General features: G+C 35.8%; 1 protein-coding gene and 1 pseudogene across 2 annotated transcripts in view; one reads left to right on the top strand and one right to left on the bottom strand.

The window, feature by feature from the left end:
* Positions 1 to 25,138, bottom strand: part of STXBP5L (syntaxin binding protein 5 like) — a 407,770-nt gene that overhangs the window by 185,279 nt on the left and 197,353 nt on the right. For both annotated transcript variants that reach the window (XM_027845316.1, XM_027845317.1), the window contains exon 7: positions 14,743 to 14,826. In XM_027845316.1, coding sequence (XP_027701117.1) covers positions 14,743 to 14,826 — 84 coding nt within the window. The remainder of the gene's footprint in view (positions 1 to 14,742; positions 14,827 to 25,138) is intronic.
* LOC114030482 lies at positions 3,644 to 4,279 on the top strand (annotated as a pseudogene).

The following is a 25,138-nucleotide window of genomic DNA, read 5'->3' as shown; positions in this document are numbered from 1 at the left end:
TAATTCGAACAATAGGAGTCCCTTCACCTAAGAGGTTCTCATCATGCCCAACAAGAATAGACAGGACCATCTCTCTGATCTCCAACCTAAGGAAGGACATTTGCCCAAAAGTTATTACTACTTACACAGGAAGAAATAAGAAGGATGGAACTCTAAGACCATGCCATAGCAGGAATGTGTTATGTTGACCTTATCTTCTAAACCAAAAACCATAGATTTGAAGCTAAAAGAGACTTTAGAGGTCATTTAGATCTTTTCATATGAGGAAATTAGGTCCAGAAGGCTTATGACTTGCTCAAGGTCACCTAGGTAGAATAGCAGAGCCAGGGCTTGAATCCAGACCCGCTTAATCCAACTCTAGTGGGTTTTTTTCCTGTTGTACCTCTCTGACTCCCAAGAGGCCCTGCTATTATAGCACACTACAATGTCACTGAATTCTTCTGAAATAAGACTAGTATAAATATCACCAATATTCAGGATAGATCCTACTCTGCCTCAAATAACTTCATTCCTAATAACTAATATTGGGGAGTAGTTATGAATAGAGAGATTTCTTAACTCCCTCTAGGTAAGTCTCTGAAATTTTAAGTTAGAGATGAGTTGCCAAAATGCATCACTGGATGCATCAGTTTCCATACTGAGAGCTCCCCATACTGATGTAATCATAGATCTGGAGACACAGACACAGACACACAGACACACACACACACACACAATCAGGATTTGATGATCCTGGTAGCTTATTAGCCACTACAGGGCCTGGCTATTTCCTTTCTGAGAGGATCCATGCATAGGAGATGTATCCAATTGGCCTCTTATGTTGAAACACTAGAAGGACCAAGCCCATCAAATGACATAAAAGTTTTCAGAGTCCTTCAAGATGTTCTTAAATAGTAGCTACACAACATCACAGGCACTGTTCTTTTTCAGTGTATTCCCTCAGAAGACAATGGTTGTCTCTTGGGTGCAGATTTCCTCTCCCTCTCCCTTCTCTGCTGCTGCTGAGGACCCGACCCTTCTATAATTTGTTGGGGACTTCTTTCCTTTTCTTTGTTCATACTTCCCCTTCTCTTCATTATGTTGGCAAATTTTTTCTTTCACTGACATGTTGAACAAGTTGATGACATTTTCACTCCTCCTCCAATGTCCTTTCAACTATACAACATTGCTACTAGAAAAAATGTATTCCTATAAAAATAGATGGCATGCTATTCAGAAGTGAGAGCCCTGAAAATAAGATTTAGAGTTTTGTTGGTCCAGATTTAGAGTCCCCTTAAGATTCATAATGACTACTAAGTAATTGTTATTTCTATCCCAACACACCAAATTTGAGTACACTTTAGAGAAAGCTATTCTTCTTTAACCTACAGCATCTGTTGAGAGGTACACTCTGTGGTTATGTATTTGACGAAATCTAAGTGTTCCTCAATAACAACATAGCCAGTTACATACATATTGAGTGCCTGTTATGGGCTCAACACTATCTTAGGTATTGTGGGGGAAATACAGAATATAAAACATTAACGCTTTCTTTAAGAAACATAAAGTTTAGCTGGTGAGACAAATGCAATAGCAAAGAAATGCAGTATATAATGGAATTAAATTGTATAATATAAATGTTAAATGCTGAAGGAATCCATGAAAGGCAAAGATGAACAAGGAGAGGATTTATGAAAGGAATGGGATATGAGCTGGTCCTTAAAGGGTAGGTCAGATCTGCCTAAGCAGAGAGTGAGGCACTCTAGACAAAAGAAATAAATAACATGAGTAATAGAAGAAAGGGAAATCTCACTAGTAGAGAAAGAGAAAAGGGCTTTTCAAAGGGCTTAATTAACCTGGTATTGGGCCACTCCTAATCAAGGACCAATACAACATCAGGGACCCATTACAACTGACCAGCTTTCAGGGTACTTTCCCCAGTTTCTTCTAACCCAACATCACTCAACACTGACTAAGACACTCACCTAATCCCTGTCTTCCTCCAGGAAGACAAGGACAGAACAAGTTCCGAGGTTTATACAGTGACTAAGACTGACCCAGTGGGACACAAACACTGGGGCTCTAGGATCTTGCCTAAGTATGTTAGTTGGAATATCAAAGAATATTCTGTCAGAAGCCTTTCCAGTAAGGAGGATGATGGGGGCTAAGAAACTCAGACCCTTTCTCGATGCTTATTACAAAGACCAAAACAACATCCCAAACCACTTAGACTGACTATTAGTGGCACTAATGTTCTTCCAGTTACCTGGCATCAGGATCTAGGAATTTTTACAGATGATAGCTTAGAAATAGAGCTAATCTGGGGCTCAAGAGTGCAGAAGTGGGCAGAATGTTAACAGTTTGAATCTATGACCACCAATTAGCAGCTTTCAGAGGGTTCAGACATTCAGCATAGATACTTCAGCAAAAGAAGATCACAGGTCCTTTTACTCCTACACCACAAGGAATACTGTGTCTAGGCTGTCAACGGCCTGGGATCTGTTTTTGCTAAGGCATCTCAACTAGAGGTCTGGAACCTATGATGGCTGTGATTAGGTGGTCATAAGGCCAAACTATTAACATATTATTAATATCATATCATAAATATCATTAATAGTTAACATGTTAACTATTTTGCATATCCTTGAACTCTTGAGCCTCTGAGTATCTGTGAGAACCTGTAGCTGCTAACACTAGGTAACTGGAAGAATGTTAGTGCCACTAACAGTCAGTGAAATTGAGAAGGAGAGCCTTCTTTTTTTAAAGAGATGATAACGTGATCCATTTTGGGTAGGATATTTACATGGAATTGGCAGGTGGGTGAGAAGTCAAAATTAGATTTATAGATTTTGGAGCTACCAATGACTTCAATTAGGCAGCTAAGTCACTCAGTGGATAGATTGCTGTTCCTAGAGTCAGTGACTCATTTTCCTGAGTTCAAATCTGGCCTCAGACACTTGCCATCTGTGTGACCTTGGGCAAGTCAATTAACCTTCTTAGTCTCAGTTTCCTCTTCTTCAAAATGAGCTGGAGAAGGAAATAGCAAACCACTCCAGTATCTTTGCCAAGAAAACCAGAGTCAGACATGACTGAACAACAACAAAATGACTTCAATAGTTTAAGCCACGAGAACATTTAGGTACAAATACCTATTATCTGAGGGCTAGCACAGATGTAGAATCTGCTCATGCAGTTGTAAAAAAAGAAATGAATAGACAAAGATAAAAGCTGGGATTCCTAGCAAATCTACATTTTAAAGTCATCATTCTTCACCCTGGCTTTCATTATATTCCCTGTACAGCTATTGAATTTTCTTGCCTTGAAGGAGTATATCTATTTTATATGGTTTTATTAAAGACTTTTGAACTTTATTCTGTTTTATATCCTATGGACTATGAGTATTTATCTGTTGGCAGCTGTAGGACTTAAATAGGAAAAATTAAAAAAAAAATAGGGAGGAGAATGCTAAGTACTGAACTTTGAAGTAGGAAGAAGAAGAAAAAAAAAGACCAGGGAAAGAATAAGTAGAATGAGATTCAAAATAGTATAGAGTCACTGAATTGAAGGAAGAGAACATTCAACAATGTTAAAAATAGCTTTCTCTTTCTTGCTTTGGCTTCTTCCAGTCGGTGGAGTGCCTGTTAGTGCAGACTGCGGTGTAAAGATGGCTAAGTTTAAGAACCATACCACCCACAACCAATTATGAAAATGGCACAGAAATGGCAGCAAGAAACCTAGGTCACGGAGATACGAGTATCTGAAAGGGGTTGACCCCAATTTTCTTAGAAACATGCGCTTTTCCAAGAAATACAACAAGAAGGGGCTGAAGAAGATACAGTCAAGCCATCAAGACCTGAGCACCAAGGCCTCCAAGGTCAAGCTCCTCAGGCCCAAGATCTCCAAGGTTAGTGCCTGGCATGCTGGCCATCAACCATCCAGGACCTAGAGCTGGCATGAATGTCCAGGCACCAGGATCACGAAGCCTGACTCTGAGGTTGCTAGAATCACTGAATCCAAGGCTGCAAAGCCCACTGACTCCAAGGTCACCAAGTCTGTCAGCAAGGTCAGTAAGTCTGATTCCAAGGCTACCAAATCTGGCCCCAAGGCCAGCAAATCTGATGCCAAGGTCACCAAATCCGATTCCAAGGCTTCCAAGTCCAATCCCAAGCCAGGCAAGTCTGATTCTCAGGCCACACGACCCAGTGATTCTAAGGCTGCTAAGCTTGCTGACCCCAAGCCTGCTGAGTCCAAACTCAAAGATGCTGGGGCTAAAGCTGCTAGTCCCAAGCCTTCAAAATAGATGCTTCAGGACAGAAGGACTTTTTTAAACTCTAAACCAACAATCTTTCCCAGTCAGGGAATGATTGTTCACTATTTTGTACAAATAAAGAAAATGATGAGTCATAAGAGAAAAAAAAATGTAAAAAACAACAGAATAAATATGGAGGAAAAGGTCAATGGATTAGGTAATAAGGTGGCCTTTAAGATGGAGTTTTCAGGGAATTAGGGAAATAAGACTAATTGAAAGGGAGTAAGAAACAACTGGAAACAAAGGCATCAGGTATAGACCATTGACTTGAGAACTTTGGTCATGAAAGGGAGGAAAAAATACAGTGGCACATAGAATGTACCACTGGTTAAGTAAAAAGATTTTTGTGTATTTTTCCCCGTAGAGGTGAGACTTACCTAGTTTGAAGGCAGAGGATAAAGGAACTAGGAGTAAAGAGGGAGAAATTGATGGATGCTGGGGAGGGAGGAGATAAATGGGTAAGGTTGGTTAGGAGTCAGGAGAGAGCACAAGAGGAAGGATTAACCCTAAAAAGGGAGGTTTCTTATTACTTAAGGAAAAGATAAGATGGAAGCAGAAATACAAATAGATCTAAGTAAGATGCCTGCTAGATGAAAAGACAATGGTAGAAAATACATTGGACTGAAAATCAGGAGACTTGGTTGTTCTTCTATGCCGAGGTACCAATAAGTCACTATCTGCTCTTAGTCATCTGATCATCTGCACATTTCATATGCAAAGTGAAGGTGTTGGACAAGAAGACCTTTGAAGGTCTCATCAGACTCCCAAATTCTATGATTCTCTCTACTGAAAATAAAGAATGGGCTTCTAGGTTTGGAGAATTGAGAGATTTATAGGTTTGGAATATCCATTGTGGGAATTGTACTAGAAAAATTCCAAAAGAATGAATGAAAAACTGTTTACTGCCATGTCCCATTTTATACCTCTTATTTTTCCTTTTCATCTTCCCACTTTTTAATAATCCTGTACATGTGCGTATATATTTTTATATATATCACACTTCCCTGAAAATTCAGTCATCCATTCATACTTCAATCAGTAGAAAGGTCCATGTCAAAGATTGTCTCTTCCTCCCTGTAGTCATCAAAACATCAGGGTTCATCAACACTCATTAATCTGCTCATCTCTCAGACTGTTATATCTTGTCTACCTACCTGTAGTTATTGTACCTATGCTTTCTTAGCTGACCGTCCTTAGCTGTGACTCCCCAAAATGACTTCTTAAATCTATAGTGTCTTTGTAGTCTTGATTTTGCTTGAATCAATTCTGCCTTGTTGATGCCCATATTCAGCAATATAATTGGGAATCACAGTCTAATATCAAATGACTCTTATCTCAAAATTCTGTTACAGAAGGTCAAATTAGAATTATTATACTGCTTTCTTCTATAGCAGAGCTCAAGAACCTGATTCAGGAAGAGGAAGAAGATGATGATGTTGGATGGTAGCAATAATTGCAATGTGCAATAAACTTCAAATTACAAATCTGGCCTCAGACCAAACACTTGACACTTACTAGCTGTGTGACCCTGAGCAGGTCACTCAACCTAAAAAACAGGTTAAAAAAATAAACTTCAAATTAAGAAAATGAAGTGAGAGTTATATACTACGTTAGTAACTTAGTCATTCATGTAAACCCTATCTAGAGAAGTTTCAGCGGGGGAAAAAAAGCCTGCATGAACTCCACATTGTTGTTTTTTTTTTTTGTTGTTGTTGTTTGTTATTGTTTTGAGGCAGGTAGGTGGCAGAGATAGAAGGCTGGGCCTGGACTCAAGAAGACCTTAGTTTAAATCCAGCTTCAGACACCTATTAGTTGTACGACCCTGGGCAAGTTACTAAGTTACTATCTGCCTCAGTTTCCTTAACTGTAAAATGGGAATCATAATAACACCTACTTCTCAGGGTTGTTGTGAGGATCAAATGAGATAATATTTGCCTGGCACAGAGTAGGTGCTTGTAATCCCCTCATCATCTTGTTTTTTTTTTTCCCTTCAGACAAGGGAAAAAACTACTCAAGCACCACTTTCTACATGAAGACCATCTTGATGTCCCATAACTGTTAGTGCCTTTCCTAACTACCTTTTATTTATTCTCTTGAGATGTATTCTATACATACTGACATGTATTTTTTTCCTTCAGAATATAAGCTCCTTGAGCATAGGAATTTTGTTCTTTGTATTTTTATCTTTAGTATCTAGCACAATGACTGGCACATAGTAGATGTTTAATATGTACTTACTTATTATTTGGAGGCAGAAATTTTTTCTGTTCTGATCATAAAGGTCGAAAACAGAGAACCATGACTGAATTACCTACCTTAATGACAAGAGCTGAAGAGGTAAAATTTTGCTCTAATAAGGGACATGTGTCTTGCTTGATAGAAATCCATCTAAAGGGAACTTTCAATGTAAAGAAGAGCTAAACCAAGCCTAAAAGAGGTATCATTCCCCAACAGGCATAGCCCAGGAAGGGAGAAAATTATCCAATGATTATAAGCAAAGATTAGTGAAAAGAGTTACTGTTTTTACTTAGGTGTTGTATTTCTTTCTAAATCTTGCTACAGCTTGTATTTCTGTTTTTATCCTAGAAAAGAAAAGGCATAATGGAGTCATGATAATTTTTTTTCTCAAATATCTGAAAGGCTGTCTTGTGAAATAGGAATTGGCCTTGGTTCATGTAGCTTCAGAGAAACAAACTAAGATCAGTAAGTAGAAATTACAAGGCAGCAGATCTGGGCTTCACATAAGAAAGAACTTTCTAATAATGAGAGCTATGCAACAAAGGAATGTGCTTCCTTGTGAAATAGTGAGCTTCCTATCACTAGAAGTTTTCAGTTAGACTTCAGTCATTGAGATCTGGGAAACTGATGTTTCTCACATGATGCAAGACTTAGTTCCTTTTAAATTCATATAGAAGCTTCCTTTTTGGGGGTCCAAGCAAGGGACTGACCAAAAATTTCATTTCCTAGCCAGCCTTTTTGGAAGGCAAGATTCAAGTGTGTCAGCTGGGGCTCTAGGCAACTCCTTGACTAACGTGGGGCCCAGAGAGTTGGGGACCAGAATCTGGGAATTACTAAACCCAGAGGAGCACAGCAACTTGGAGTGATGACTGGCCTAAGCTGGATGAGCTGGCCTTTAACCTCTAATAGCTCCATAAGACTGCTGAGTACAAAATGAGGTGATGTATGTCAAAATGCTTTGCAAACTGCAGAGCATTATAAACAGGTAAGTTATTGTATGCAGTGAAAAAAAAAAAACCCACTGGATTTTGAGTCAGAGGTTCTAGATTCAAATTCCATGTCTTCTCCTTACCATTTGTGTAACCTTTGTCAAGCCATTTAATTTCTCTGGGTCTCAGCTCCTCACATGTAAAATAAGGGTGTTGGATTAGAGCTTGAGGATATCTTCCGATACTAAATCTATACTTCTGTGATCCATGGCTAATAAAGAATAATTAACATTACTTGGAATAATGCCCATCCCTTAGCAGAGTGCATTCTACATGGTGGTACTTAATGTTTGTTAAATGAATGGTATTTTAATATTTATATTTTTAATAGAAAAAGCATACATGTCCAGATCATTCACTTTAAATCTCTACCTCTCCTACATATCCATTAGAGAGAGTCTAATCCAGTGATTACAGCATTCAAACCACATGTCGCTCTTTCATATGTAATCACTGGTTTTTCAAGACTCCTGATTTATTTGTTATAAAAATTATATTATACTGATAAGTCCTAACAAAGACTGAAAAAAAAAACTTGTGTCTTTTATGAGATGCTGGACAAACTGTATGCTGGCTGTCCTTGCAGCTCTTCAGACGATGCTCTCCATTTCCCACCATCCCCTCTCGGCTCCCTCAACCCTCACACCTCCCCACTAGGCTGCAGGGGCCCAAGTAAGGCTGAGAAGAGAGAAGGGGTTCTTCATCTCCTCCCAGCTCCTTCAGGGTGAAAAGCAGAGCTATATGGTCATTGACACTGCTGCCACCCTCACAGGAATATCCACAGTAAAGGCACACACTCTTTCTTACCCTTTCCTTCTTCTTTTCTTCCTCCACTGTTCTCAGTGTCATGATTCCAGGAACCTGGGCTGCCTATCTACTCCTTGTTAACTATGCCTAGAGACAGCACAGAACCCTGGGAAAAACTTCCTCAGTGACTGTAAGTAAATAGTTGAGAGAATTGCTCTGATCTCCACCTATTCTCCTTCATTGCTGCTCCCTTCCCCAGGTTTGTACCACAAGCCTTGCTCACCCTCACTAAATTTATGTTTCAAAGGGGGTATCATATATCAAATAGCATAATAATTAAATAACACAGTGTTACTTAAATTTCATTTTGGTGGTATTCACGTTTATTTAAAATTTCATATTTGGCTTTTGTCATAGTCAAATTATTTTATGTATGTGAGAGTAGGTGTGTCTGTTTAGTGGGCTTACATTGATGTGATTCTTTTGTCTAATGGCAATTGCAAATGGGGTTCTAGATGACAAAACTCTTCTCTAGTTACTGTGCCTTTGCTATCCTAATAAGTATTTCCATAACCTGGAAGCAGACATCCACATTGTAAACATAGTACCAAGATAAACTAACCAGACTCTAAAACAGGGGTTCTTCACCTGGGATCCATTAACATTTTTTAAACATATGTTGAGAACTGTGCTTTGATAGAAATGGTTTCCTTTGCAATCCTATGCATTTTATTTTATGCATTTAAAATATTCTGAGAAGGGATCCACAGACTGCCAGAGGGGTCCATGATACACAAAAAGAAAATAATCCCTTCTGTAAGGTCTAGGAAGTAGGCTTAAAAATTCAACTTTTTAAACTGATAATCAATTAGGAATGATCAACTGTCAATAACTATCCTTGGGTCAATCATAGGTAAGATCAACTAAAAAAACTCTCCTGCTTTGGACCATGGAATCCTCAGAATTAAGATTAATGATTCTAGCTGCCAGTATCACTCTCTATGATACTTCCTAATTTATATAAAAAAATTAAGGATGGATATTAGAAAATTGGTTGCATATGTAAGGCATGCCCCTGAATCAGGTGTTATTTTATTTTTCTCATGCCAAGTACAAATAACTGTTATCAAAGAGATAAAAAAACTTCCACAGTTGAATATTCATTTAAAAATAAAAACATCTGTATTATTATAACAATATGACTTATGTAATGCCTCACTAAAGAAATACATATATATATATATATATGTATAGAGGTGCCATATAAGCAAGATTTAAAGGAATTTAAAACATGTAATAACCATAGAGTAGCCTGCTGACTAATATAAACTGTTATTAATCCTTAATTAAGTCTTGAGTTTTAACTTACTTTTTCTTATTTCCTAGGGTCAGAGGTCTTCCCAGGCTGTGCTCTTCAGAGAGATGAGATAGGAGCATCATGACAATATCCTGCTTTAGCTTCCTCCTCCAGCTCTCTTCTCCAGCTGCTATAGCTGTTTCTTGGCTAAAAGGCTCCCACGGGTGGGATTTTTATCTAGCCACTTGTCCCATCAAAGTAAGGCATCAACCTCATGAGGCCCCAACACTCTCTTTGTGGCAGACAGAACAGACCACAGTCAGCTTTGGGTCACTTTTATTCTTTATGGCTAAAACTGCACTACAAATCCTAACAGAATGAACATGACACCCAACCAGTGCCAGTGACTGGACGCTTTTTCACCAATAAGGATAAAATTACCTTCACTATCATAACAACTGACGCCAGTAGCAACATCTCATAATTTTTGAATTTCTCTATTAAGGTGAAAATTAATTTACATATAATTGCTTAAAGTCACCCATTAAGTAAACTACCAACTTTTAGCCATGCCTCTTTTTGAAAGTGCTTTGCTTCCTTCCTCCCCCCACCATCAATCTTCTAAACATATTTGAAAATAATATAACCATACATATTATATAGTTTGATATAGGGGTTTTCTCACTAAAATGCATTGAAGAAATCCTAGAATGCATTGAAAAAAAATCCTAGAATAAAGGCACAGGCAACTAGGAAACACTGAAGAAGATTCTTATAGTGCTTATATCCACTCTTGAAATAGTCTTATGTGAAGTTTTGAAAGAGTTCTTAGAATTTGGAAGCAATTAAAAGTACAGCTATTTGCAAACTAGTACTTTCTCAAGTTTTCAGCTCAGAATAATTCACTTTATTTTCAATAGTTTCAGTGTATTCCCTTCCCTGTTCAAAGTCTGCAAGAAAGGTATTTAGGATTAGGAAGACATTCTGGAAAGCCAGCTAGGCTATTTTGAGATATGAGCTATTTTGAGATTCCCTCCATCTTGAGTTGAAATGGAGAGCAATTGCTAAAACAGCCTCAATCCTTCTTCCCTCTGTCCCATAAATACTTTCCCTGGCAGTGTTTCCCTTAAAGAGTAGTCATTTCTAGGCAATAATAGCAATTCACATTTACATAGCATTTTACAGTTTACAAAGGGATTTTATTACAGCAATCCTATAAAATGCATAGTACAGTTATTATTATTCCCATCTTATACATGACAAAACTGAATCTGAGGGTTTGTACTGCTAGGTATATTCCCCAAGGAAGACAAAGATAGAAAGGTGCTATGTGCCCAAAATATTTGTAACAGCACTTTTTTCCTAGTAGCAAAGAATTGGTAGCAATCCCCCATCAACTGCAGAATGGGTAAATAAATTGTGGTATGTGAATATAATGGAATGTTCCTGTTCCATAAGAAATGAGGAATATAAAAAGTACAGAGAAGCATAAGACAACTTCAACAAACTGATGTGATATAAACAATGACCACAACAATGTAAATGGAAAGAACATCAATATTAGCAACAACAAAAAGAAACTGAACACAGTAATTGCCGCCCCCAAAATAAAAGAGATGAGAAAACATGCCTCCCTCCTTTCTTTGCTGAGAGGGGAACCTTGAGAATGGAACACTGTGTACACTGAGACTCAACTGATGTCTTTGTAGTTGGGATGACCCTTTTTTCATTATTTATCACAAGTGTAGTAGCACCTCCCCAACCTCTACACACATATAAGGGATGGCTCTCTGAGGGGTAGAGATATATTGGGAAATGAAGGTGATATTTTTAAAATGGTATCAATAGTATTTTTAATTAAAAAAAACTCTGAAGCTCAAAGAGCTTGAGTGGTTTGGCCAAGGTGGCATGGCTGGGAAATGGTAAAGTAAGGACTTGAACTCATCTCCAGTGGTCTTTCCACTAAATATGCTGCCTTTCAATGTACAAATATATTGTTTCTGTGTTTTCTGTTTTGATAGCAATGCCTTTTTCTCTTTTTGTTTCCCTACCTATAATTGTTTTTTTCCTCTTTATCCTCAACTATGGAGATTTCTCTTTGGCAACATCTAAAGGAGACAATAATCTAGAATCAGTGAAATGCCATCTCAGAGACTCTTCTTAGGGCACCAACAAGAAGTCATCACTTATTTATCCTCAGTAGTCTTCTTTGGATTCCTATCAACACTATAACCTTCTCTGTTTAATTAATTCTGTTGTTAACCTTATAGGATTGTTATTTACTTCTCACTTTGTCTCAGGGCAGGTTCAGGTAAATTCACTTGTGAGGGGATGGTGAACCCCATAGCTACTAATCCCTGACATTCACATTCAATTCAATTAACATCATTCACATTCACATCTCCAAATTCAATGAAAGTATCAGCAGCAGCATCCCTAGCCTCTGTCCCACAATATTCCCTCTGTACTCAGATACCTTGTCTTTTTCTTTAGCCCTGAATTACTGCTCTGATTCAGATTAACAACATCTGATTTTCCTCCAAAATATGGGTGAATTTTATTCCAGGTCTCTTTGTACAAAAATTTTGTACACCATTAGCTGGACAGAAAAGGGTTGAGAACTTGTTCTTCCATAGTCATTACTATAATCTTTCATCATGGTATAGAAGAACCCAAGTTCCTTAAAGGTTATGCCAAAAGAACACAGACTTTGGAAGATTCTACTGTTACGGAAACACTTTGATCATTGTCCTAGTAACAGACTATGTTTATTTTCCAAGGACCAGCCTACTAGTAGGCTCCCTATCCATTTTTGCCTACTTTCCCCTTTACACAAGATTTTTATGGGAACAATCTATACATGCATGAATGGTATCCCTGTGGAACATTATGAGGAATGAAGAGAAAGGCTTTTGCAAATTATGTTTTACCACTGACTACATTTTTGCAGTCACAAAATTTGTTGAAAGGTTGGGAGAATACAAAATCTCACTGCACACAACAAAACCCAAAACAGAAAACCAATGCACAAGTCAAAACAAAACTCAAAATATTTGATTTTGATTTCAAAATATGAAAAGAATCATGTAAGAGTTTTTGAAAGATGTAACAGTAATGATAATTTTGTTAGATAATCCTCTGATTATATAACAGTAAGGCACAAAAGAGGGAGATGTATGGGCAGTAAATGTGTTTGCTATGGGAACAGAAGATATACTGGGAGAATTCCATTTGGATTATGAGGTCCTCCAACTGTTGCTGTTTGTGGATGATATTATGCTGATTACATCAAGTCCTGAAATACTAGATTCTCTCAAATGAACTCCATAGTACTCAAAAGAGTTTTTTCTAACTATCCGCACAGGAAAAAATGAATGAAGAATCTCTGTTGTCCAAATTATGACATGCAGTTGGATAGACAACCCATTCCTCTAGTTCATGTTGGACAGATACTGTGCAGAGATGATGAACTGAGTCAAGAACTGATTAGAAGTTGAAGATCTGGCCAGATTGCTTTTGGGAAATTGTGCATTTCTTTTTAATAACCTTGAATTGCACTGTGAAACAAAGGACCATCTTTTTAGTACTAATATTCTTCCATTAATGTTGCAAGTCATAGAATACCATAGTCTCTGACGAACTAGACTTATATCACACAAATGGCAATGAAGTGAAATACGGTGGGCATAAGTAAGCTGCAATATACTACCAACGAAGAAATGCATAGAAGAATTGGTATAGAGACATGTGATCTAAAAAAGGACTGGACTGGTTATGTAGTGAGAACTATGGATAAGTGATGGATAGTCCATGTGTTCCATTGGTATCCATGTAATTTCAAGACAAATGGAAAAAGGTCTCCTACACAGAATCCCTATGAAAGATTTATGGGAACACCTGGACAAGAGTTGCATACAAGACACAGAGGAATTTTGACTATACTGATCTATCAAAACATCTTAATTGTTAGTAATTTAAACACATTAAATACTTTTTAAAGGCTCCTTATGAAACTACATTCTACTGTTCAGTGAGTCAGGGAAGAGAGAAAGAAATCTGAGTTAGAGAAAAGAGGTGGTAACAATGGAATGGAAGTGAGTGGGCCAGTCTTTGGGACTTAGCCTTAGTAGCAACCATGACCGGTTTGGAACTAAAGAAGTCCAGCTCTAACTGCTATTCAGTGAGAAAAAAAAACAGTATTCAATTTGTTGCAGTGGGAATAAATGGGATACCAAAAAAGTGGGATACCAGATTATAATTTTAAACACAAGTTTAGGGGAACCACAGAATTATTGTTTTATGAAGTAGTTAAGTTCTATTGTACTAAGCCTGAAATAGTGGATAGGGCACTGGAGTTGGAGTCAAGAAGATCTGGACTCAAACCTCATCTCAAATATTTACTAACTGTGTGACCCTGGGCAAATAACCTACCCTCTCCCATGCCTCAGTTTCCCCATCTATAGAAGAGGAGGACTGCATCCAAAGGTCTCTAAGGTTCCTTCCAGCTCTAAATCTATGATCCTATTATTATATTTCAGGTGAATTATGGACTAAATCTTTTTTATTGACTCTCCTAACAACTATTTAAACTATTGGGTCAATGAGAAAATACAGTATTGAGTTCCAATACATTTGAGTTATTTGAGTAAAAATAACTTTTTGTTTATGAATTGAGAACTGCTTGTTTTGTGAATTTCTAGATCAGTTATCACTGTACCCAAACTTAAATACTAAGATACTTTCTAACCCTTAATACTGTGATTTGGGGATTAGCTACTAATTAGGGATAAGTAATATGCCTTTCAATTACTGTGGATAATTAGAGGACTATAATATATTATAGAGGTATCCATTCATCAGTTTCATTTGAACTAGAATGCCAACTCCTTGAGTGTCACAGACCCATTATCTCTATGTACTACAAGTACATAGTACATAAATATTATAAGTACTAGAGTACTTAGATATTCAAAATTAAACTCTTAAATCTGAACAATAAATATTGATAATTAGTGCTGAGTCTATGAAGAAATATTTCTAAATTTCAGTACTGCTATATGTAATACTTTCCAAACAGTCATATCTTACAATAAAAGTGCGGATTTTTCAATGTAACATACATTTCTTCAAATTGGTCAACATAATACAATAGTCATTTTTCTGAATAACAGGAAACTGCTTACCTCATCATAATAAACTCTCAGCTCTGCTCTTTTTGATTTCAAGTCCCAGAGCACCACGGTTCCATTTTCATAGCCTATTAACAGCTGAAAAAGATCAGGAGAAACTCATTTTTGAACTCAGTTTATTTTTAAAGTGTATTAAAGATTTTAAAACACATTCGAAATTGTAAATTATCTTTAGGTTAGAATCTTGTAGATAATCTGAATACAAATACCATTCAAATAAAAACCTTATTAAAATTTCTAATAATTAATATTTAATAAAATAAAATTTTGATTAAAATAGTTTTCAATGGATAGCTTCTTGAAATTCATGTAACAAAATTTCAACCTTAATTTAGTGGCCACATACTGCAAAATCTTTACTACATGCTAATATATTGCATATAATGAGCCAAATCAGTTATTTTAGAGATTATTATCTATTTTGTAGAGTAATAAACTAATATTTATCGAGTACCTATCATGTACAGGAGACTGTATTAATTGCTAAGGAAGAGACAAAGCATGATATGTACACAGTACCTCCTCTAAAGAAACTTACAGCTGGGGAGAAAAAAACTTATGGATACATAAAAAGCTAAGTAACAATAGAATTCAGTGGCATATGACCAATGCCAAATATGTTGGACATGTTCTGCAAGAAACTATGTTCAGTAAAAGAGTTATAAATTCATTACAGGAGAATTGGAGAAATTCTCAGGAAGACAAAGGTTTTAGATGAATCTTGAAGCTAGCATTCAGAAAGTCATCAAGAACAAGGAAGGGTTATTCTAATGTCAAGAGGAGGTGGGAATGATGCGAACAAAAGCAAAGATGCTAGGGTAAGCCAGGCATATTGAAAAAAAAAACAATATAGAAATCAGTCTGCCTAGAGTTGAACTTCTCTACTTCATGCCAAGAAACAGGAAAAGAATTTAGAAGGGTAGGATGGACTTTAAACACCAGATAAAAGAGTTCAGAATTCTAGCAGATGAAGAACTCTCACCACTTGTGAGACACTGGGCAAATCATTTAGTCTTTGTACGTCTATTTCCAGATCTGAATATTATAATATTTCTCTACTTGCTTTCCTTTTGTAAAACTTAAAGTACTATATAAAGTGAGCTATAAGTACTATTTTTGAAGATTTTGATCAAAGATATGACATGTCCAAAATAGTATTTTAGAAATATTAATCTGACAGAGTTGTGAGAAATGCCTTGGAGTGAGAAGATACCATTGGTATAGTGGCTAGTTAGAGAATTATTGCAATAGTCTAGGCCTTGAGGCCACATGTGGCCCTCTAGGTCCTCAAGTGTGGCCCTTTGACTGAATCTAAATTTCACAGAACAAATTCCCTTAAAAAAGGTTCTAGACAGTAGTTATGAAAACCTGATCTAGGGCAGTGAGAATAGATGGGTAGAACTGAATGCAATAGCATAAAGCAATCAATAAGACTCAGTGATGATTAAATATGGGAGACAGAAGAGGGAAAAGTCAAAGATGACTGCAAAGGTTTTACCTTAAGTGACTAGTATAATAAATATACCACTGCCAAAAATAAAAAGGTAGAAGCAAAGAGCTTGTAGAGGAAGAATGGGAGATTGAGAAATTAGTTTTAGACATAGTTTGAGGTGGTGATGGGATAGTCAAATTGAAATATCAAACAAGTGGATAAGACTTGAGTTCTAACAAAAAAGACAAGGATAAAGAACTGTGGACTTGAGAGTCATCTACACAGAACTGACAGTTAAGGCCATGTGAAAGGAGAAGATGTTTGAGAGAAAGAGAATATAAAGAGAGAAAAACAGAGAACCACGGAAAGAATCTTCCTTAAGTTATGACTAAATTAGGAGATAAAAGAAAGAAAAAGTGATGGTTCTAGCAACAAAAGAAGTTCTTTGATTTTAATCCTTTTTTCTACTTCTTACCTTCTGGATATCTCACCCAGCAACATTCCATATCCCCCGAAATTGACAAGTTAAAGAGGTAGGTGAGTAGTGAGAATTAAATCAATTCTAGACTAAGCATGTAATCCGTAATGTAGGTAATCCACATGAATGTGACATGAAATTGATTAATTTTGAACATGCAGATATATACCAATTTAGAAATATTTCAAATAACTATATAAATAATATAAATTGGATAACTAAAATGTACAATTTAGGAAGATAGAGTAATATTTTAATATTTTGATAGTAGCTGAAAGGAATTAATTCATTCCTTTAAGTCTCAACTAAAATCCCACCTTCTAAGGGAAGTCTTCCCTAATCCCTCTTAATTCCAGTGTTTTCTCTCTTTTAATTATTTCCTAAATATCCTATACATAGCTTGCTTTGTATATATTTATTTGCTTGTTAGATTGTAAGCTCCTTAAGGGCAAAGACTGTCTTTTGCCTCTTTTTGTATCCCCAGTGATTAGCACAGTGCCTGGCACAGAATTGGTGCTTAATAAATATTGATTGATTGACAGTTAACATGTCTGAAACTTATCCCTAAAGCTATCTATCCCTCCTTTAAGTTTCCCCTATTTCTGTTGAGAGTATCGCTGTCTTTGCAGTCATCCAAGTTCATAACCGTGGAATCATCCTTTTTTCTTCCCTCTCCTTTTCTTTCACTATTTAATCACTTGTCAAGAACTGGCTCATTTTACTTATAACTCATCCTTAAATCCACCCCTCTCTTTCCATTCTCACTGCCACAGCCTTAGCAGGCTCACATTCCCTCTCACCTGAATTACTCCCCTGCTTCCATTCTCTCCTTTTTCTCCTACTCACAGTTGCTAAAATAATTATTATAAGGCATGTGTCTAAGCAAGTGCTGCCCAAAAACTATAAGAGGTCTCCATTATCTTTAAAACAAAATATAAGCTTTCGGTTTAGCGATTAAGGTTCTTGAAAATTTATTTCAGCTTTATTTTACTTGCATTTCTTTTCATGCACACTATCTGTTCCAACCAAACTAGACTACTAGCTTTCTGTAACCTCTTCTGCCTTCATTATTGTGAAGACCATCCTTAATTTAGTGCAATTCAATAAACATTTACTATGTGCCTGCTACATGCAAGGCATTATCTCCAAAATCTGGAGATAAAAAGGACAAACAACAGCCACAACCACCACCACCCAACCTGATCTCTGTCCTCAAGGAGTTGGCATGTCCTACTATAATGAAAATATAAGTAAATATGAGATGATTTTAGGAAAGAGAACACACTAACAACTAGAGAGATCAGGAAAGGCTTTGTATAGGACCTGGCATATGAGTCAAGTTTTGAAAGAAGCTGGAGTTTTTAAGAGGTGGAAGAGAAGAAATAATGTAATCCAGCCATTGGGAGTATCATCAAAGCCTTTGTGCAAAGGCATTGACACAGAAGATGGAATGCTGAATTCTAGGAGCAGCAAAATGACCATTTGGGCTAACAGAGTATGTGACAGGGAATAAATGAAATAAATGGTGTAAATTAGGCTGAACCCAGATTGTTCAGTGTTTTAAATGCCAAGACGAGTTTGTATGTCCAAAATGGAAGACCATGTTGTGTAGATGATAGAGCACGAGACTTAGATTTTTTTTTTTTTTTTTGGTGAAGCATTTGGGGCTAAGCGACTTGCCCAGAGTCACATAGCTAGTGAGTGTTATGTGTCAGATTTGAACTCAGGTGCTCCTGACTCCAGAGCTGGTGCTCTATCCACTGTGCCACCTAGCTGCCCCTGGACTTAGGTTCAAGAGGATCTGGATTTAAATCTTGTCTCGGATCCAATAGCTGTGGGATCCTGAGGAAGCCAAGTAAGTGCTTTCAATCTTTGTTTCCACAATTAAAAAACAGGAATAATAAAAATGCCCATTTCATCGGGTCGTTGTAAGGTCCAGATGGAATTATATATATATAAAGTGTTTTACAAAACTCAAATCCCTATGTAAATGTCAGCATATGTTATTTTATCTGAGAGGCAACAGGGAACTACTGAAGATGCTAAGAGCAGGAAAATGACACATGCTCTAGCAACATTATTTTGGAAGTTACATGAAAGAGAGGTATGAGAGACAAGAGGCTGGAAGCAAAGAGACCTATGCAGAAAACCATACCTTTATGTGTGAAAGGTCCCACCCTCCTCATTTCAGCCTGAAAACCTTCTCACACCCCCTCTCAGGGGTCAATTACTCCATTAAACCTCAGATACCCCTAAGTCAAAGTGATTTCTCTTTCCTCATTTTCTGTGAGCACTTGTTTGAATGTTTCCATGCCTCTTACTCTACGTTGTAACTCACTTAGAAAATGGAGAGCACCAAATGTGGTATTGTTTTTTTAATCTTTGAATCCCCATCAATATTAAGGATTTATTTATTACATGACTACTATGTGAGCACTACTGTGTGAGGCACTGGGGATAAGGGATACTTAGCACAATGCTAGTAGAGACTTAATAGATACTTCCTGAACTGGTCTGAACTGGAGTATTTCTCCTAAACCTGAGGATAACTTACCCTTGCTACCACTGTCAGATCCCTCACTTAACTCTGTACAGAGCTGACTGCCTATCAATCTGGGCTTCTGCCAAAAGCCTGCCACCAGACTACCATAATAACACTCTACCTACTATTGGAATACTCCAACTACTTAAAAATCTTATAATGATGATGATGAACTTAGGAACTGTCAATAATCAAGAACATTTCAGAACAAAAGAGGAGGATGTGAAACCATGAGGTTTTTGTGGTTTGTTTTCTTCTGTGTATTATTTTAATGTTTTATTGATCTTTTTTTCATCTTCATTACTACCCACTAATTCATCCATCCCATCCTGCCCAACCCCTCATGGAATGCCTCATCTGCACAGTTAGGAAAGACAGGTTACTGGTTATGTCTAAAAATGCATCTATCACTCTGCACTTCCAGTTCACCACTTTTCCACCAAGTTGTGGTTGGCATGCTTTACCACCAGTCCTTTGAAGTCATGATTGGTCACTGCATTTATCAGTTATATAATCTTTCAAACCTGATTCCCCTTACATTACTGTGATCATTGTGTATATTGATTACTTTGTTCTGCTCATATTTACATTATCAGTTCATGCAATTCTTCCCAGGTTTCTCTAAATTAATTTTGCCTGTCATTTCTTACAGTACATTAATATTCAACTATATACATCTACCAATTTTTTCAGAAATTCCACAAATGATATGCACCCACTTTATTTCCAGTTCTTTGCTATAACAAAAAGTGTTATTATAAATATTTTTGTATATATCAGATAAAACCTCTTTGGGGTATATGCCTAGAAGTGGTAGGCCTGGGTCATAGTTTATTTCTTTTGAGGTATAGCTCTAAATTGCTTCCTAGAATGGTTAGACCAATTCACAGCTACAACAACAAAGCATACTATATTGGTCTTCCAATATCCTCATCACTGATAGCGATTTTTATTTTTTGTCATTCTTGGCCAATTTGATGGATAAGGTAGAACAGCAAAGCTATTTTAATGCTCACCTTTCTTATTTTAAAGTGATTTGTAGCATTTTTTTTGCATGGTTATTAAGTCAGTTTTTTTTCATTTAAACACCATTTATATACTTGACCACATCCATGTGCAATGGTTCATTTTATACTTGTATCAATTCTATCTATCTATCTATCTATCTATCTATCTATCTATATTAGATATTTTTGTCAAAAAAGTTTACTTCAAAGATTTTATCTCCCAGTTTGCTGATTCTCCTTTAGACTATAAGCTCCTTGAAAGAAAGGGCACTTTTGCATTTCTTTGTATCTCTTGCTGTTAGCATAGTGTATAGAACATAATGAGAATTTTATAAATCCTTATTAACTGACTAATTCTAGTTTGTATAATTTGTTTAGTTTTATTTTCTATGATACTCTATCCTTTTTTAAGTATGAATTCTTCCCCAATCACTGTTGTAAAGATATATCCTACCATCTCTTCTATTTCTGCAAAATAATAAGACATTTTAAAATTTAGGTTATGTGTCCATGGTAAATGGCACAGAATGTTTGTTTAAACCAGTTTGTGCCACACTGCTTTCTAGTTTTCCCAATAGTTTCCCAATAGCTGAATAAGGAGTTATTACACCAATAATTGTTATACTTGACTTTATTAAACACCATGCTTCTATGTTTATTTGCTTCTGGATTTTCTTGACCTAATTCATTCCACTGGTCATCTTTTCTATTTTTTAAACAATACCAAATAATTCTGGTCATCGCTGATTTAGTTTGAGTATTGTTAAATCCTCTTCATTCCTAGAGTTTTTTTCCTATTATTTCCCTTGAGATTCATGAAATTTTGTTCCTACAGAGGATTTTTATTATTTTGTTTAGTTCTAGACAGTAACCCTTCATTAGTTTGATTGCTATGGCACCAAATTTGTAAGTTAATTCAGATAGTTTTATTATTTTTGTTATATTGACACAACTGAATCATGAATAATTCATAACTCTTCCATTATTTGAGTCTTCTTTTGTTGTTTTGTAGCTGTACTCATAAAAATCTTGAGAATACTTTGATAGGTTGATTTCCAGATTTTTTATACATTTTTTAGTTATTTTGAATGGAATTTCTTTTTTCTTCCCTTCTTGATGGGTATTATTAGTAATTTACTCTTTTAGCTTTAGAAAGTCTAATGGTTTTCAGGAGCTTGTTTTATATGCAGCTATACTTTATTAATTTTATGGGAATTTCTATCATTTCTGAAGTAAATGATTACATATTATAATTTTGTTTTGTTTTCCTTTACCTATGAGGATTCCTTTAATTTCTCTGGGAGCATGGTTAGTCATTGCAGTGATCTGTACTCTGAAATCTTTCAATGTTGGTTGTCTTTATAATATTGTTATTCTCATTATTTTTGTTAAGAACATTTTTATTATGGTTCTGCTTGTTTCACTCTTGTTGTATAAAAAGAATATTCCATTAATTCATATACCATCATTTGTTCAGCCATTCCCTAATTGATAAGTACCCCTTAGTTTCCAGTTCTTGGAAGTTACAAAAAGAGCTGCTATAAATGTTTCTGTACTTTGGGGTCCTCTTCCTCTTTCTTTTATTTTGTTGGGTATAGGTCTAATAAAAGCATTTCTGTATCAAAGTGCATATACAGTTAAGTGACTTGTGGAGCATAGTTCCAAATTTATTTTCAGAATAGATGGACTAATTCACAGCTCCATGAGCAGTTCATTAATATGCCTATTTTAACAACAACAATAATAATAGCTAAAATGTATTTAATGCTTACTATGGGCTAGGCATTGTGCTAAGTACCTTTACAATTATTATCTCATTTGATCCTAAAAACAACCCTGAAAGGGAGATGCTATTATTATCTCCATTTTAAAGATGAAGAAACTGAGGCAAACAGATTAAATGACTTGCCCAGGGTCACACAGCTAAGTTTAGGTCTTGCTAACATCAGGCCCAACACTCTCTACACTATGCCATTTAGCTGCTCCCCAGTTGAGCACAGCTCCTTCAATATCTGCCATTTTCATCTTTTGTCATCTCAGCCAATCTGATGAGTGCAATGTGTACCCACAGAGTTTCTCTAATTTGCCTTTCTCTAATTATTAGTGATTTGGAGCTTTTAAAAATATGACTGTTTATATCTTGGATTATGTCTTCCTTTGAGAACTGTCTGCTCATGTCCTTTGAACATTTGTCAATCTTATTCTTATAAACTTGAATCAGTTCCTTATATATTTTAAAAATTAGACCTCTTTTTTTAAGAAAAACTTGCTGCAAAGATTCCCCCCAATTAACAATTTCCCTTCTAATTTTAATTGCATTGGTATTATTTATGCAAAACCTCTTACATTTAGGTAATTAAAATTTTCCATGTTATCTTATATATTTCTTTCACTCTTGTTTGTTCATGAACTCTTCCTCTATCCTTAGTACTGAACTAAATTTCTTTCTTGTTCCTGTAATTAATTATGTAAGCTTTTTAAAAAAATTCTAAGTCTTGTACTCATTTGGAGCTAATCCTAGAATAGTGGTGGAAGGTGTGGTTGACCTACTTAAGTCTTATATTATTTAGTGCTCATTTAAGTCCAAATCTTTCCTTCAAATTCATCTTGGTGATTATAACATTTATTGTATTGTAGTCAGTAAAATATTGTTTAATATTTCTGCTTTCCTACATTTGTCCATGAGATTTTTTTACTCCATGAAACATGTTCGATTTTGGAAGGGTACAATTCAAAGATGATTAATATGTATACTTCTTATGATTCCCATTTAGTAATTGCCAGGGTCTATGATAACTAACTTTTATAAAATTCTATTCAGGTGCTTAACTTTCTTTTCTTCCTCATTTATTTCCTAATGTATTCCTCTTTTCCTCTACGTCTTTTACTCTCTTAAAACAGACAATACAGAAAAAAATTCACCACCCCCAACCCCAGACACATTTATCTACCCCAAAAAAGCAGTAAGATGAAGTTTTTGAAAAGAAAGTTCCTAAGAGGGAGCCAAGATGGCAGAGTACAGGCAGCAACTCAGTCAAAATCTCCCAACACTCCCCTCTGAATGGCAGAGCTGACAAAAGATTAAGGTGAGACTTTTCTTCCCAGCCTAAGACAACTTAGGAGCTTGGCAGGAGAGGTGTAGGGGAGAAGGATGCCAATAAAATTGGCCTAATGGTAAAAGAGGCACAAAAATTCACTGAAGAAAAGAACTCTTTTCAGAATTGGCCAAATGGAAAACAAGTTACAAAAGCTCACTACAAAAAAAATTCCTTAAAAGTTAGAATTGGGCAGGTGGAAGCTAGTGCCTCCACTAGATATCAGGAAACAATAAAAAAGTCAAAAGAATGAAAAAATAGAAGAAATGTGAAATATCTCATTAGAAAAACAACTGACCTGAAAATTTGATAGAGGAGATATCCTTTAAGAATTATTAGACTACCTGAAAGCCGTGATCAAAATAAGAACCTAGATACCATATTTCAAGAAATTATAAAGGAAAACTGCCCTGAAAACCTAGAGCTAGAGAGTAAAATAGAAATGGAAAGAATACACTAAACATCTAAAAGAGATCCCAAAATGAAAACTTCAATGAATATTATAGCCCAATTACAGAGCTCTGAGGTCAAGGAGAAAATATTGCAAGTAGCCAGAAAGAAACAATTCAAATATCATGGAGCCACAGTTAAGATCATACAAGATTTAGAGGCTTCCAAATTGAAGAAATGGAGAACTTGGAATATGATATTCCAGAAGACAAAAGAGCTAGGATTACAACCAAGAATAACCTACCCAGCAACACTCTTACATAACATAATTCTATATACCATATACTATATAATGTAATACATAAAATAATCCTACAGGGGGAAAAGATGTTTAACAAAACAGAATTTTCAAGCATTCCTGATGAAAATACCAGAGCTGAATAGAAAATTTGACTGAAGAGAAGGATAAAAAGGTAAACATGAAAGGGAAATCATAAGAGACTCAACAAGATTAAACTGTTTACATCCCTTTATGGGAAAATGATACTTGTAACTACTAAGAACTTGATCATTATTAAGGCCGTAAACACAGGAGGGTAAACAAAGGAGTAAACACAGACTGAGGGTAAAATGTTAGTTGACTACAATAGGACAATCTCAAAAAAAATTAAGGGATAAGAAAGAGGGATTCACCAAGAGAAGAGGGAAGAGAAAGGATAAAATTTCTCCTTAGAACTGCTTTGGCTGCATCCCATTAATTTTGGTATATTGTCTTGTTGTCATTCTATTTAATGAAATTATTGTTTCTGTGATTTGTTTTTTTACCCAATTATTCTTTGGGATTAGATTATTTAGTTTCCAATTAATTTTTAAGCTTTATTTCCATGGCCCTTTATTGAATGCAATTTTTATTGCAATATTTTCTGAAAAGGATCCATTTAATATTTCTGCTTTTGTGCATTTATTTGTGAAGTTTTTATGCCCTAATGCATAGTTAGTTTTTGTGAAGGTGCCATATACATTTGAGAAAAAGGTATATTCCTTTCTATTCCCATTTGGTTTTCTCCAGAGGTCTATTATATCTAACTTTTCTAAAATTCTATTAGTCTTCTTAACTTCTTTATTTTCTGGCTAGAGTTATCTATTTTCTGGTTAGATTTACCTATTGTCTATTTATCTATTTTTCTGAAAGGAGAAAGTTGAGGTCCCCTACTAGCATAGTTTTATTGTCTTTTTTCTCCTTTAATTCATTTAAATTTTCCTTTAAGAATTTGGATGCCATGCTATTTGGTGTGTTTATCTTTAGTATTGATAATTACACTTCATTGTCTGTGGTACCTTTTAGACAAATGTAGTTTTCCTGTTCATCTCTTTTAATGAGATCTGTTTTTGCTTTTACTTTGTGTGAGATCATGATTGCTACCCCTCCCTTTTTTTTAACCTCAG

The sequence above is a fragment of the Vombatus ursinus genome, unplaced genomic scaffold (assembly GCF_900497805.2).
Source record: "Vombatus ursinus unplaced genomic scaffold, bare-nosed wombat genome assembly UNPS02014959.1, whole genome shotgun sequence".
Taxonomy (NCBI): Eukaryota; Metazoa; Chordata; class Mammalia; order Diprotodontia; family Vombatidae; genus Vombatus; species Vombatus ursinus.
The sequence above is the reverse complement of the archived record's forward strand: the minus strand, read 5'-3'. Positions and strand labels throughout refer to the sequence as shown.